The 14484-nt window shown below is 41.0% G+C and overlaps 1 protein-coding gene across 2 annotated transcripts in view; it reads right to left on the bottom strand.

The window, feature by feature from the left end:
* The window catches only part of KIAA0319L (KIAA0319 like), a 962229-nt gene that overhangs the window by 199681 nt on the left and 748064 nt on the right, over positions 1-14484 (bottom strand). For both annotated transcript variants that reach the window (XM_086956507.1, XM_086956508.1), the window contains exons 15-16: positions 13451-13589; positions 3708-3867 (exon numbers count right to left, since the gene is read on the bottom strand). In XM_086956507.1, the coding sequence (XP_086812633.1) occupies positions 3708-3867; positions 13451-13589 (299 nt within the window). The remainder of the gene's footprint in view (positions 1-3707; positions 3868-13450; positions 13590-14484) is intronic.

Raw genomic sequence — 14484 nt, 5'->3', positions numbered from 1 at the left:
TCCTTAGTGGTGATGACTTTACAGCTCACTTCGCTGAAAAACCAACGAAAATAGAGCTGGAGCTATTACCCACTGCCTCAACTTTGTTATCCAAAATACCACCCCGCAGAATCAGGGGAGGGGGCTGACTCCATGACAATTTACCACCAGCCTTTGGGCAGCTCTCTCAAAAACAACGCTTCTTGGAGCAGTATTCTCCTACCATACTACACCGAGATACTTTGCAACATGTCATCCATCAAACCCTGCAAGCACTTTGGTGATTCTCTACCTGCCAAGCTCTATTAAGATTTCATCTCAGCCGTTCTCCCTCTTTGGCCCAAGATCATTCATGAATCCCTCTTACAGGGAAAGATTCCATACTGCCTAAAAGTTGGGCGAGTTACTCCCAAGAAGCCCAATGCAGACCTATCAGAGCCTAACAACTTCTGACCCATCACCAGCAGCATGACTCTAGCAAAAGTGCTTGAAAAATGTGTTCATTCGCAGCTCTGCAAATATATGGAGAAAAATCAATTCCTGGATCCTCACCAGTCAGGATTCAGAGCAGGACACAGCACTGAAACGGCACTAACTCACATTGTTGATGACGCTGTGAGAGCACTTGACCAAAATGTCCCTTGTCTCCTGATCCTTCTAGACCTGTCCTCAGCCTTCGATACTATCAAACATGAAAACTTTATTGATCACCTAGAAAATAGGATGGGATTGTCGGGCCCGGTCCTAAATTGGTTTGCCTCCTTCCTTCACAACCGCACGCAAAGGACCAAAGTTAATCATACCCCAGCTTTCAGTACCCCAGTCCTGATTGGAGTCCCCCAAGGTTCTACGCTCTCGCCCACTCTCTTCAATCTATTTATGGAGCCTCTTGCAGTCATTCTGAACAGAGCCATCATTCAATACCACATGTATGCGGATGACATGCAATTGTACCTGAAGCTCCCATCACAGGAGGACATAAAACTTTAAATGCTGCACTTGCACAAACTCAACAATGACTAGCCCAGAACAATCTCTTACTAAATACTCTCAAAATGGAATTTCTTTTGATCACCCCACCTAATCACTCAGCTCCTACCCTTGACTGGATTAAACAACTAACTGCTCTGAACTGCACCCCTCTTGTTGTAGACTCTGCTAAATCTTTAGGTGTTACCTTGGATAAACATCTAAATATGCAAGCACATATCAGCGCTACTACTAGGGGAGCCAATTTCCAACTCAACACACTGAAGAAAATCAAACCATTCCTCCCCCCCCGAAGACCTGAGGCCGGCGGTACAATCCTTGATTATCCCTAGATTGGAATATGAATTGGTGACCCTCGCACGACTCCCCAAAGCCAGCTTTGCCCCACTCAGAGCCACCTTGAATGCTTCAGCCAGGCTTTTAACAGGATCTAGGAAATTTGATCACATTTCACCCGACCTGTTGCAGCTAAACTGGTAATCTATTGAAGCTAGAATCTGACTCAAGATCGCTTGTCGACTCAAAGCCATACACCACAATGCCCCATATTATCTAGCAAATAAACTTGAGCTATCGGGCTCTAGCAGGAACCTCAGAAGTACGTCCACCCTTCTCTTGAAACCGCCAAGATTAAAAAAGAAAAGATTGTACAAACATGCGTTCACCGGTCTTGCTCCGAGAATCTGGAACTCCTTGCCATCCGAGATCAGATCAAATCCTTTCGCTACTTCCTTTAAAAAACTGGTCAAAAGACTACTAATGAACAAAAGTAAATCGCCCTGATCATGTTCGTGTGTTTTGTTAATACCCAAATTCTTGACGTATTCTCACTGATGTACTATATGTTTTACCTTCTTTTTGTCCCAGTCCTCGATAGCTCCTTTAACTGCATCATTTGTTGATTTTTACTTGATCCCTTTTTTGTTAATATTCCCTGATGCTCATCGCACATCTTGGTTCTTTCTATTGTATGATGTTTTACTCTGAACGCTCTATGGCGCCTCTGAAACACCCTACTCGTTAATCTTGAATGTTTTCCCACAGGTTGTACTTTCACTTACCTCCTTTATGATTTGTATAATGGCTGAAGACAACTCTATACAGCGCTCCGATACCCATTCGGGTCTTGTTCGCGCTCTATTAAACTTTTAAAATTAATAAATAAAATAAATAAATTAAAAATTAGTTTTTTTTCCATTTGAAAGAATACAAGTCTATAAAGTCTAACTGAAGCACAAAGGTGGGTCCCACAATTGGCTTTCGTTATGGATCATGTGTTACTGTTATCAGTTATAATTATATTCAGACATTTATAGTTTTTATATTAATATGATCTTGTAATCACAGTACAGTATGCTGAAAATTATAATTTTATAGTGTTCTTATTTGTGTAGCGGTATGTTTCTGAGGTTTTCCATATGTTAATAAACGTCTTCGATTATTCAGATTGTTGAAAAAAAAAAACTGGTCCTGAAGAAGGTGGAGAAATCAGTTGTCACCGAAACGCTGCGTCAACTTTTTACTCATTTGTCTTCAAATTATCTGAATTTCTTCAAACTGTTCAAGAAACAAATTGTATTGTGTATTTTATATATAATAGATTGTATACTTCTCCATTAGAATTTTTTGTTTTAATCTTGTGCATATTATAATTTTAAACTTGAATTTGTATTAAATAAAAAATATTTCCATCTAAATTGTAATAATCTTTTCTAGCATACCTCTAATCCAAAAAATGTTTTCAACCGGATTATATTGTCTAATCAGTTCACCATATCGTTATGCTCCAGATTAGGTAATTAACATAGCACATGATCCATAATAAGATATTCCCCTATGTGTAGAAAATATTGCTCTAGACAATCTTTGTCTTTAATAGGGACTTTTCTCGTTGTCTAACTTTACTACCCTGTCCCTATTTTTAAATTTAGGGTAACTCCATTTCTTGTTTCAAAGCCCCCTCTGCAGCATTAGCAATATCTTCTTTGACACAGCCACAAGCAACAAAACACAAGCAAGGTGACAGTGTCCAAGGCCGTGTCAAGCTACCAAAAGTGCTCATCATCATGGAGAAATATGAATGGTCACTAGTGACATGTGTTACTTGCAACCAACATGTAATTTTCTTTTACTCTGGACATCGGAGAATACTGCCCACTACAGAGGCAGCTGGAGCATTTCCTGCAGTTTAGGAGTAGTTATTTTAGTTAGATAATTACAGCAGGGATGCTTTTCTGTGTCCTTATTTTTCATGGAAGAAGTAAAAATACGAACAGTCGCTCTTCGGTTTTAAAAAGGAGCTGTCTTTAGTCCATCTATTTTACTCTCAAATGTCATTTATGACAACATATTTAAAGATTTCTTAGATTTTTGAATGTTTAAGTAGTAAAAACGCACAACAGATGTAATTACATAAACATAAACTATCTGCTTGCTGTATAGAATAGTTAGTAGGGTCTGACTAAATGTACAACTGCACCACCAAGATGTATAGGTAGTGTTCCATTACCAATATGATAACCCTGCTAAGAGGTCCACTGTAATGATAAAAGTATGACAGACGTGTTGAGATCTGCCAATACTAATGTAGTGGTGAAATGGCAGGTTTTTGAAATTCATTATCTGTTAGAGACCAATGGACTAGTACAACTTTTTGATCCCACCCCCTTCTGGAACAGCGAATTCCTACAGTGATTCTTTGGCCCATTTCAAGCATTGCATGCATTCAGCTCTCATACCTCTGCTCCGTGTAAGGTTGGATCTTCTGCACTATAATGTCCGAATCCAGGACACCAAGTAAAACACCAATCTGCCGTATGAACATTCCTTTCTGCCGCTCCGTCAGCATGCTGACATTAACGTCCAGGACCATCTCCACAAGATTGTCTTTCCTAGGATCTAAGAACAGCATGTCAAAAAAACTTAAAGGCTTTACTAAGGCTATCTCCTTTTATAAATATTCCCAAGGCAGTAATCATAAGGTCTATGTAGTATTCAGGACCATGCACTTTTTAAACCATTATTTAGAAATTGAGTGAGTTTGCCACCAAAAGTAGGAATGTTCTAAAAAACCTGCAAAAAGCCCTGCACTCTTAAGAGCCTCTGTTTTTGCTGCTCAAATGTAGTAGAATGAGAGCACAGTTTTATATTCTGTCAAATAGGTGAATCAGACTCCTGGGAAAAGTTTGAAGGGAACAGATACTTACTTGTAATTCTAGTTCTCCTACAAAGAATGTCAATTGAAACCATAAGCATTAAATCATGGAGCACATTTTACAAAATACATAATTTGAAAATTAGAAAATAATTTTTGAAAAGAATAACAGTTTTGGCTGCTGATGTGTAGGCTATGTTGCCAAAATGTGATTTACTTTCTTGAAGAAATGATGCCAATTGTACTTCAAAAATGTCACTAATTTACCAAGAGTGAAAAGAAAGAATCTTCATAAACCTTTTTTTAAAGGACAAATAACATTAGGCTACAAGCTACAAAGCTACAAAGGATGGGAAACGGACACTGCTCCTTTAAGCAAGCACACACCACTAGTATACACTCATTTATTTGGAACACAAAATACAGAAGCACAGTTATCCCTCAAAGGTGCAGAGGAGGAAAGGGAACTTATCAGACTCTACCCAAACAGATTCCTTAGATAAACCTCACCTACATGAGCACCAGCCTTAGAGTCAGTTCAACAGAGTGTCTTGTAAATGTGTGAACTTAACTCGCATAGCCGCTTTGCAGATGTCTGCTATTGGGATAGTTCTCAATGAAGTAGTAGCTGTAGATCTACCCCTAATAGAATGTTCATGGAGACTACCAGTTAAGAATGTGTTTGCTTACTGATGACGTAAGATGCAAGAGACTATCCATGTAGAAATAGACTGCTTTGAAGTGGTAAACAGTTCAAATTTGCTTGCAATTCACAAAAAGGCCTGGTCTTATAAATGTATTTTGTATTGTAAAGGTACATTTTAGCACTTTCCTAACGTTGAGAGTTTGTAAGAAAAAGTTACTTACTGTGTTAAAGATCTTCTTGGTGGATAATCTATCTACCAGCAAATTCCTTACCTGTAAAACTTCCTCAGGTGCCATACTGGATCAGAAAATGTCAAAGCTATCAGGTATCTGATAGGGGGTGCTGGCTTCAAATGGAAGCCGGAAGTGACATCGGGAGGCATCACCAAAGCTATATAGCGCCCACCTCAGCACGTCGATGTCAATTTCCTATCATTGTTTGCCAAGCCTTTGAGGCAAGAAGGAAAATAAAACAGATTCATATTGTAGCACATCCATCAAACGGGCGAGTCGATGAGGAATCTGCAGGTGGACAAGAGAATCCATCAGAAAATGTGTAACCACAGGTAAGTACGTTTTTCTTCTAATGGATAAACTACCTGCAGATTCCTTGCTTGTAGAACAGCTTACAAAGCACTGATCTGCCAAAGGAGGAGGACTGATCGATAGTTCGGATAGGAAATCCTGCAGAACTTACTGGGCTAAGTGGACCATAAACATTTCTGAACACAGTCCGTCGTGCTGGGAAAAAGTGTGCAGAGATATCCACGTCACCACCTTGCAGATCTCTGCTATGGGAATGCCTCTGGCAAGGGAAGAAGTGGGGGACTTTGCCCTGGTGGAGTGGGACCAGATTTCTTCTTCAGGGTCTTTCTTGGCTAAAGCATAGAAGGTCTTGATCCAGAGAAAGCTCGATCTTGAGAGCGTCCTCTTCTACGCTTCTTTCCTTTTTTGGCATTACAGTAGCCAGCGAAGAGCTGATCATACCGTCTCAAGTCGTTGGTGTAATCTATATAGTAATTTACCTGCCTGCCTGGGATCCAAACAATGTAAGCGCTCTTCCTCCTTAGTGGGATGAAGCAGGGGAGGGGTTGAAAGTTAAGAGAGTGATGGGCAGACCCAGAAGGAATGGAATTACCACCTTTGGTAGAAAAGCAGTCTTGGTACTCAACACCAACTTACTCGGGTAGAAACAGGTAAAAGGAGGTCAAGAACTGAGAGCCTGGAACTCGTTCACTTATCTGGCAGAGGTGATGGCCACTGAAGACTGTATTTTAAGGGTCAATATCCTTAAGAAAAAACTGTACAGGCCATCAAACAGTGTCCCTAAAAGAAAAGTGAATCCTAAATAAAGTTCCCATTGGGGCACAATAATAGGGGTTGGAGGAGAGCGCCATCCTTCATGGGTACTAGGAAGCAATAGGAATGACATCCTTGTTCCTTTCTCCTGTTCTAGCATATAAACTCCACTGCTCCTTTTAATGGAAGTGCTGTCACCTCCTGCTGCAGAATTTCCTAAGGTCCAGAGGGGGAGTGGAAGATGGAGGGCGTAACCCTTTCCCACAATTTAAAGGACCTACTGGTCTGAAGTTATGGCATTCCAAGCCTTCAGATCTGGCTTCGATGACATCACCTGACACTATTTTGTACATCCTTCCAAAGCCAGCCTCCCTCTACTGGCGACGTGAAGCCTTTGGAATTTATGAATCCAATCTGATGCCTGGGGATTCTGTACAGGTGAGGAATCTGCAAGTAAAAGTATTCATCAGCAATATCATTCTGCTGGAGAGAAAGGATGTTTGAGAATTAAGATATGGGAGTATAGCTTCTGCTTCACATTTGGCTTGGCCGATGTTCTTCTGTATTCACCAAATACAAATCTATTCTACCTGATTGAATATGATGTCCCAGTGAACCAACACTAGGTTTCTTCCTTCAGTATGTCCATATACTTTTGATGGATGTTTAAGTGAGTATGATGTAGGGGGTCAGGAACAAAGCTGGTAGGTTCCACAATGGTGGCTGAAATGCACAGGAGCCATTTGTGTTGTCTCTCCAACTTGGGAAAGAGGTCTATGAGCCACCATTGTTGTGGTCACTCTAGGTCTATGAGAATCATTATAGCTTTAGATTTCCACCGATCTGGACATAGGAGGAAATGTATACTTCCATGATCATTCAAATCAAAAGGGTATTATCCTGTGTTCCTGGTAAGTAATACAGGCAAAGTCAGTTGTGTTTTGTTTTCCGTGTCTTCCTAAAAGGTCCCCTACAGGAAAGCCACATTTGCAGAATTGTTCCAGCAGCACTTAATTATTTAGAACCCCATTTGCAATTTTCTGACTAGTTCTGCTGAATGAGTTCACTTCTGCATTTTCACTCCTCAGAAAATGCAGAAGTGAACTATGATCTGAAGTTCTTTGGATAGGAGAGGTTTCCAGTTTGTTTGTGCTTTAAGAGAGAGACGTCTGTACCTCGTTCTTTTCTGGTAGTACAAATAATAAACTGTTGTCTATACTGCCTTTCCAAACAAGCTGAGAATTTCTCTCATCTGCTGGAGGTAATGGGCTGAAAGTTAGAAAGACCACTCACATTTTTAACACGCTGAGGTCATATCCTTTTTTTTTTCTGAGACCACGTCCCTTACACTTGGAGGTGATCCTTCTGCGCAGCCCAACTAACAACAATGGGCTTTGTCACTATTCTTGCAATTGATTGCCTTGGTGGTAAGGAACTCTTTTAAAAAAAATAATCTAATGTGCACCACCATGGGAAAAACTGGATATAGCTAGTGTGGTTGAGAGAGAAGTTGAAGCAATGTACGTTCCCAGAATCCAATGAAATTGGCACAAGAGTAGTAGGGATCTGCAGAGAAGAACGTCACGGAGCTACAGACCCGCTTGGAGATTACAAAGAGACAGAGCTTTTATGAGTGAAAGAATACCATGGAATACAAAGAGTCAGAGGTGTCTAGGAGGCTTCGATTCTTCAATTGCTGATCCAATCAACTGAAAAATGTAAAGAGTTGCCTAGCACCATGTTTTTAATCGCATGATGTATTGATGTATTTCTAGTCATTTTACATTGTGGAGATACCTCCCAAATGTAATTTGCAGTGAAACAAATGACACAGAGCGTGTCGATCAATGTATTTGGTTTCTTCTTACTACAGGAAGGGTATTTTACAAAATAGACCAGTTTGTTTTCTGTTTTCAGGAGCTGAAAATAAGTGCAACAACTGAAAGGGCATGATGGGATACGAATGAAGGATGCTTCATTAAAGGAGACGTTCGGTGCTTGATTGTATATAACAAACAAAAAGTGGCGTGGCCCTCGTCTGGCGGTCACTTCTGCTTGCACCACCCACTGTTGCAGTCAGTGCTGCTAATCACAGTAACAACATATCTACTAACCATTGCACTCTTACAAGTGTGACAGTTAAGATTATTCCAGGCCCCCAATGCTATACGAATGGCTTTGGTGGCAAGTATTCGTAACTTTCAATTTATATTGAATTAATAAACAACTGCTGTACTCGTCTCTAAATTCAGTGGCAGCTCGCATAGGGCGTGCTGCAGGGCAGGCCTGCCCCTCCCCCGCCCCGCAGCACGCCCTATGCGAGACGCCACTGAATAAATTAGGCAATCAGCGTCTGAATATGTCAGACTTTCATAAGTGCTGGTGCGGAGCACCGGATACCACAGGCTCAAATTACGCACTGCAGTAGTATCAACCTTCTGTATGCTGCAGCTTGGTAAGCTCACCACTCTTTCTCCCTCTTTTAGAAAAAGAAAATTGTGATATATAGTTTGATTTTTTTTTTTACTTGTCACATTTTTAAAGTACAATTTTTTTAACAAAGTAAAAAGGTTGGCCAAAACGGCCTGTAGAGAGGCTACTAAAATGCATTTAGAAAAAACAAAACTGGATATTCTTAAGGAGAGAGGGAGTGGGAACATACATGTATACACGCACTATTGGATCCCACCTGTAGGTATGACAATTCAATGATTGTGATAAACAACATCAATGGAGAGCTCATGAAGGTGAACCATTTATCTGGGGCATCCATTCTCCCATATTAGATGACAATATGGAAAAAAAGGTAAATCGGAATAAAAGTGCAGAAAAAATTAACTCGGATTCCCCAGAACAGCAAGGCTGGTGGATAAAAGCCCCCCCCCCCCCCCTCCCCAAATCCATGCTTCAATCAATATATGAAATGTAAATAGAATTTCCAGACATCAAGCAAGGGCATGTGACACTTCTGACGTAGCTGAGAAAGTGAATGAAGTATAAACGCACTAATTGTGATTCACAAGTGTTTTGAAGGTTACATTTTTTTATTCATCTTTAAATATGTGGCAGAACAAGAAGGGGAAACAGATGGCAAAGACCTTTCTACCCAGGTTTCAATATGCCCTTCTACCCTCCCTTTGTGCCACAATATGGAGGATGGATGGATCCATACAACCGAGGCATACAACAGATGCCACAAATGGACGAACAACAAATGACATCCAATTCCAACCCACATCAACAAGAGCCTTTTTTAGCCAGAGGCCAAAACCAAACAAGAGGCCGGAAAAAGACAATAAGATGGCAGGACCAACAAAGAAACGTCCAGACCAGGAGCATGGCTGCAACACAACCGTCAACCAGCAAGACCAGACCCTCGTAGTAAATTTATCCGATTTACAACTGACCCAAGACCAAATGAGCGTCCTAAATAAAGGCTTAAGCTTTGTGCCAACACCTCGATTGGACACCTTCAAACTAAAAAGCGAGTTAGCTGAGTTCTGCAGAACCCTCAAATTAAAAGCCTTCTTCCATAACATCCCCAATAACCAAATAGAAGGCGACACTTCCTTACGCAAGAAATCAACTTTCAATCCTCCTCATGCCAGTGTCCCGCCGGAATTCCATACATTTGAACAATCTCTAATGAAGGGCGTGGACCTGCTAGACAGGAATAAGAAAACATTCCAAAATCTAACCAAAAAAGAACGTGAAGCCCTGGACTCATTAAAGCAGAATGAGAACATAGTGGTTAAACCCGCTGATAAAGGGGGAGGCATTGTAATCTTAAACAAAGAGGGCTACAATGACCAATGCCTTGCCCTCTTGGCAGATACAAGATTCTACAGGAAATTAACCAGCGATCCAACAATGAGATTACAAAATGTAATATCCAGCATGGTCCATGAAGCAGAGATCAAAAATTGGGTGACCAAAAAGGAAGCTGAATATCTCATCACCTCAGACCCAAAAATCCCCTATTTTTACTCACTTCCAAAAATACACAAAAACAGGTCACCCCCTCCAGGGAGGCCTATAGTGTCCGGAATTGGATCAGTCCTCGAGCCACTCTCAAAGTTTGCGGACGAGTTCCTGAAACCTATTGTACAGAGAACACCATCATATCTAAAAGATACTCGAGATTTGCTAGTACAGATCCAAGCAAAAACCTTTGACCCAGACACTATGACCCTAGTAGGTCTGGATGTGGAATCTTTATTTACCAGCCTGCCACAAGATGACACACTACAAGTATTAGAAGATATACTCTACTTAGAAGAATGGCAATACACCACACCGAGGCACTTTATTCTTGAGTGCTGCAAGTTAGCCCTAAAAGAAAATTTCTTTGCCTATGAGGAAGATCTTTATCTTCAGACCCATGGAACATCAATGGGCAGTGCCTTCGCTCCATCGGTAGCCGGGCTGTATGTGAGTAATTTTGAGAATAAGTTCATCCACAATGCAGCCAATGAGTTCTCTCCCAACATCCTCTATTGGAGGAGATATATAGATGATGTGATCCTAATTTGGGACACATCAGCTGACTTGGAACAATTCATCCATTGGCTCAACCATCTTGACCCTTGGCTCAAGTTCACTTACACTTCCAGTAACAACAGTTTGGATTTTTTGGATCTGACAATCTTTGTGGAAGATAACATTCTACAAACAAAAACTTATACAAAGCCTACGGCTAAAAATAGTTTGCTCTCTTACCAGAGCTACCACCCTAAACCTCTAAAAGACAATCTGCCTTTCAGCCAATTTCTCAGATTAAAAAGAAATTGTAGCAAGAAAGAAGACTATCTGATCCAAGCCCAAGAGCTCAGCCTGAAACTGTCCAAAAGAAACTACAAAGAAAAAACAATAAAATATTGCAAAAAGAGAGCAAACAATCAACCTAGGGAGTGCCTTTTACAAAGCTACCCCAAGACACAAACACAAGATCTGACGACCTGTGTCACCACCTTCTGCCCATCAACATACGAAGTGAATAAATTGATAAATAAAAACTGGCATATTCTGAACACTGGAGTCTTCAACTGGCCAAAGCCAAGGTTTGCCAACCGCAGAACAAAGAACATCAAAGATGTTTTGGTCCATACCCGTCCCCAGAAAAAACAACAACTAACCATCACGAGGGACGCGAGTATGAATCCAGTGACAGGCCACTATCCCTGTGGCTCATGTGTAGCCTGCAGAACCACCACCATGTCTAAAACACTGCAGCTAACCGAAAAATTGGTATGGACACAACGCCAACATACGAACTGCAATTCGTCACATGTCATATACATGATTACCTGCAAATGCAACAAGAGATATATTGGCATGACATGTCGCAAGATTAAATTGAGGATCGGCGAACATAAAAGTAATATCCGCCTTAAGAAAAACACCACAAAATTGTGTGCCCATTTCATTGAAATGGGCCACTCATGTGAAGAGCTCCAATGGACAGTGCTTGAGATGCTCACCGATAAAAACACAAACTGTGAGCGCCGTTTGTTTGAAAAAGAGCAAAGGTGGGTGGATCGCCTTAAAACCTGTGAACACGGGCTGAACGATGCCATCCCCTGGCACCGTTTTGCCAACTGACAACGATCACTGATAAGCTACAGAACTGCACTTTATGATGAAACCGCTCGATAACAACTCTGTTTCATTAGATCAATAAAGCTATCACCTGAACGATAAAAAAAACACCAATGAAACCAGCACGCCTATCTGACCCGTCTTGCGCCTTTAAATCATAGTGCTCTCGATCCTAACCACACCCCGGGGCAGAGTCAGCACAAGGCGGAAGCATCTACACACGCGGGTAATGGCGGCGATCACCCAGAGATACCGGTAAGATGAATAATCCTCTCTAAATACTAACGGAACGCTCTCTACGACAGCTCTGAGCTTCAAGCGGCTTCAAAATAATGAGACCCCGGTGAGGCAGAATACTTATTGTCTTTCAGGTAGGAAAACATTGTACAATCTTTATGCGATGAAATAACGTTATGTATACAGCCTGACTTCCCGCTTTGCTCTATACCGAGTGCTCTGATAACACTCTATCCCCTACCAGACTGCAAGGTCAAAGAATTGTTTGTACCATGAGTACAGCTCTAACGCGCACTTTAGACTAAGTATGCACAGCAAAGATAACAACCAGTATTTCGTTTTTAACATAAGAGAACCTAGCATCTCCACTCTCCACTTACTTGCCATTGTTTAAAGTCTAGAAGTTTTGCCGAAAATGTCACAAAACTCTGATAATGAAATTCACTATCATTAGGTGTAAGGTGTATGCGTGTATGCAAAACCTGTATTTTTGTCTATCTCATTGCAGATTATGAAGGGAAATTCCCCAACAATACACAATCTGAACAAGAGTGTTTGTACACAAAAATGACTGCACTAATTGTGTGAGTACAATACCTTTATGTTTGTGAGTCCTGACGAAAGCTCCGCAGACCCTTCCAGGCCCCAGGAGCTGAAACATGTCGACGTATTTTATTAACCATACTATCAGACCTAGTAACTCGGTCTAAGATCGTACCATCTATTTTTAATTGTGGTGAGGAACAACCCCCATTAAAGAATTTTGGGGCTGTTTACCCCCTATTTTTAATATTTGTTCCTTTTTTGCACAGTTTTCTTTACACCTTTTTTCACGTAAAATCTCTGGACACTGCACCCTAGACCAGAGGCGCCTCGGGCGAGGCTGGCAAACCCACTACTTCAGAGCAGCCAATGATAACTGCCACAACTCTAGTGTGGGGCGGACGAAACACATATACCGCACCTCTCTCCAACCATAACACAGAGTTTTTGAGGCTACTCTGATCTTTATCCCTTATGCCAAAGGTCATAAGGTGTAACTAGTGTCCGTTATTCTATTTTTGATAATTGCAGAACAATTTTATGTTCAGATTACCTGCAGAGTGCTCACTCAAATGTTTGCTAGCAAAGACCTACTGAACCGGGAGCCGAATGCTACACAGTGAGCAACCAATTGAAAATGGAAGAAAGGATGCGTCATATGTTTCCACCTGTTGTCACACAAGCAGTGGCTATGAACTCAGTCAGAACTAGAAGACTAGTATTACAGTGATCCCAGTGGTAGTGCACATATTACACTATGGCCAGTCATCACAGTTTTGAATTAAACCGTTTCAACATTAACCACATTCTAGCCAATTAATTTCGAAAATGCTGCAAGTGGTGAATTGAACTTTCTGGCACTTTGTTACCTTCACCATCCACATTCACCTACATTGCAGGGTCTTTTTTGCACGTGTTCAGTAGAAATGCACACACAGCAATTTGGTACAGGAAAATAAGCACTTAACAATGGATATCTATTGGTTGCTTGTTTTTGATGCTCACCAGCTTTCACTTCCACCGTGGCTCTGTCAGCGTCACTTTCCCCTTTCGCATCGGTCACCTTCAGATGAAAGGTATAGGTTCCTTCCACCAGGTTTGCCAGGAAAAGCACAGGATGGTGATCAGAGTTGTTCAACACCTCCTGTTGGTTTGAAAACAAGGTACTAAGACTGAAACTGCTTGTCTCTACTCTTATACACCCGAATAATTAGTACATAGTAACATGCAATCCAGTACAGTATAACTTTCTCTAATGTGTTATATTCAGCTGAATCACTAAGTGCACATCACTGAACTGGAATGCAGTGACGGCCGGCACAGGTAAGAGTGGTGTGGTGGGAGCGGTGGGAGTCAAATTACATTGAAAAATAAATAAAACCACTTGCATTGCGAGTGATGCAGCGACCGCAAGGTAAGTGGTTTTATTAATTGTTCTATTTAATTGTATCTATCCCGTCGTCTGTCGACTCCCCCCTCCCCCCCCCCCCACCCCTCTTACCTGTGCAGCCACTGTTGGAATGCGTAAAAAAAAAACTGTAGTGAAATGTGAATACAGCGTCAATAGTGGGTGTTCCCAGTATATGCACAACCTTACTATCATTTATGTCATTTTAGATGTTGTACTGATAATATCAGTGCTATCAGAAATCATGTCATGAGTGATGTAACGTGGAATAATTAGCAGTGCATGGCGAGGGCACACATTATTGTTACTTTAGGGCATGAGTTACAGTAACTTGAGATACATTCAGTATTTTTTGTAGTGTAAAACGTTACATTGTCACGGGAACTTTCACCTAAAATTAGTTTAACCTTTGATTTTTTTCATTACATTTTTCCGTTTTTGTTTTTAATGTAAAATAAAATATAATTACAATTCCTAAGTGTAACGCCACTTAAACATTTGTTTTTTTCAGTGAATTTCTAATTTTTGTTTTTTATGTAAAGTTATATTTTATTACCATATGTAACACCAGCCACATGCCACACACAGCCTTTGAGTGTGTGCGGCGTGGAGTTAGCCAGGGGGCTTGGTC

This window comes from Lissotriton vulgaris, chromosome 2_1 (genome assembly GCF_964263255.1).
Source record: "Lissotriton vulgaris chromosome 2_1, aLisVul1.2, whole genome shotgun sequence".
NCBI lineage: Eukaryota > Metazoa > Chordata > Amphibia > Caudata > Salamandridae > Lissotriton > Lissotriton vulgaris.
The sequence above is the reverse complement of the archived record's forward strand: the minus strand, read 5'-3'. Positions and strand labels throughout refer to the sequence as shown.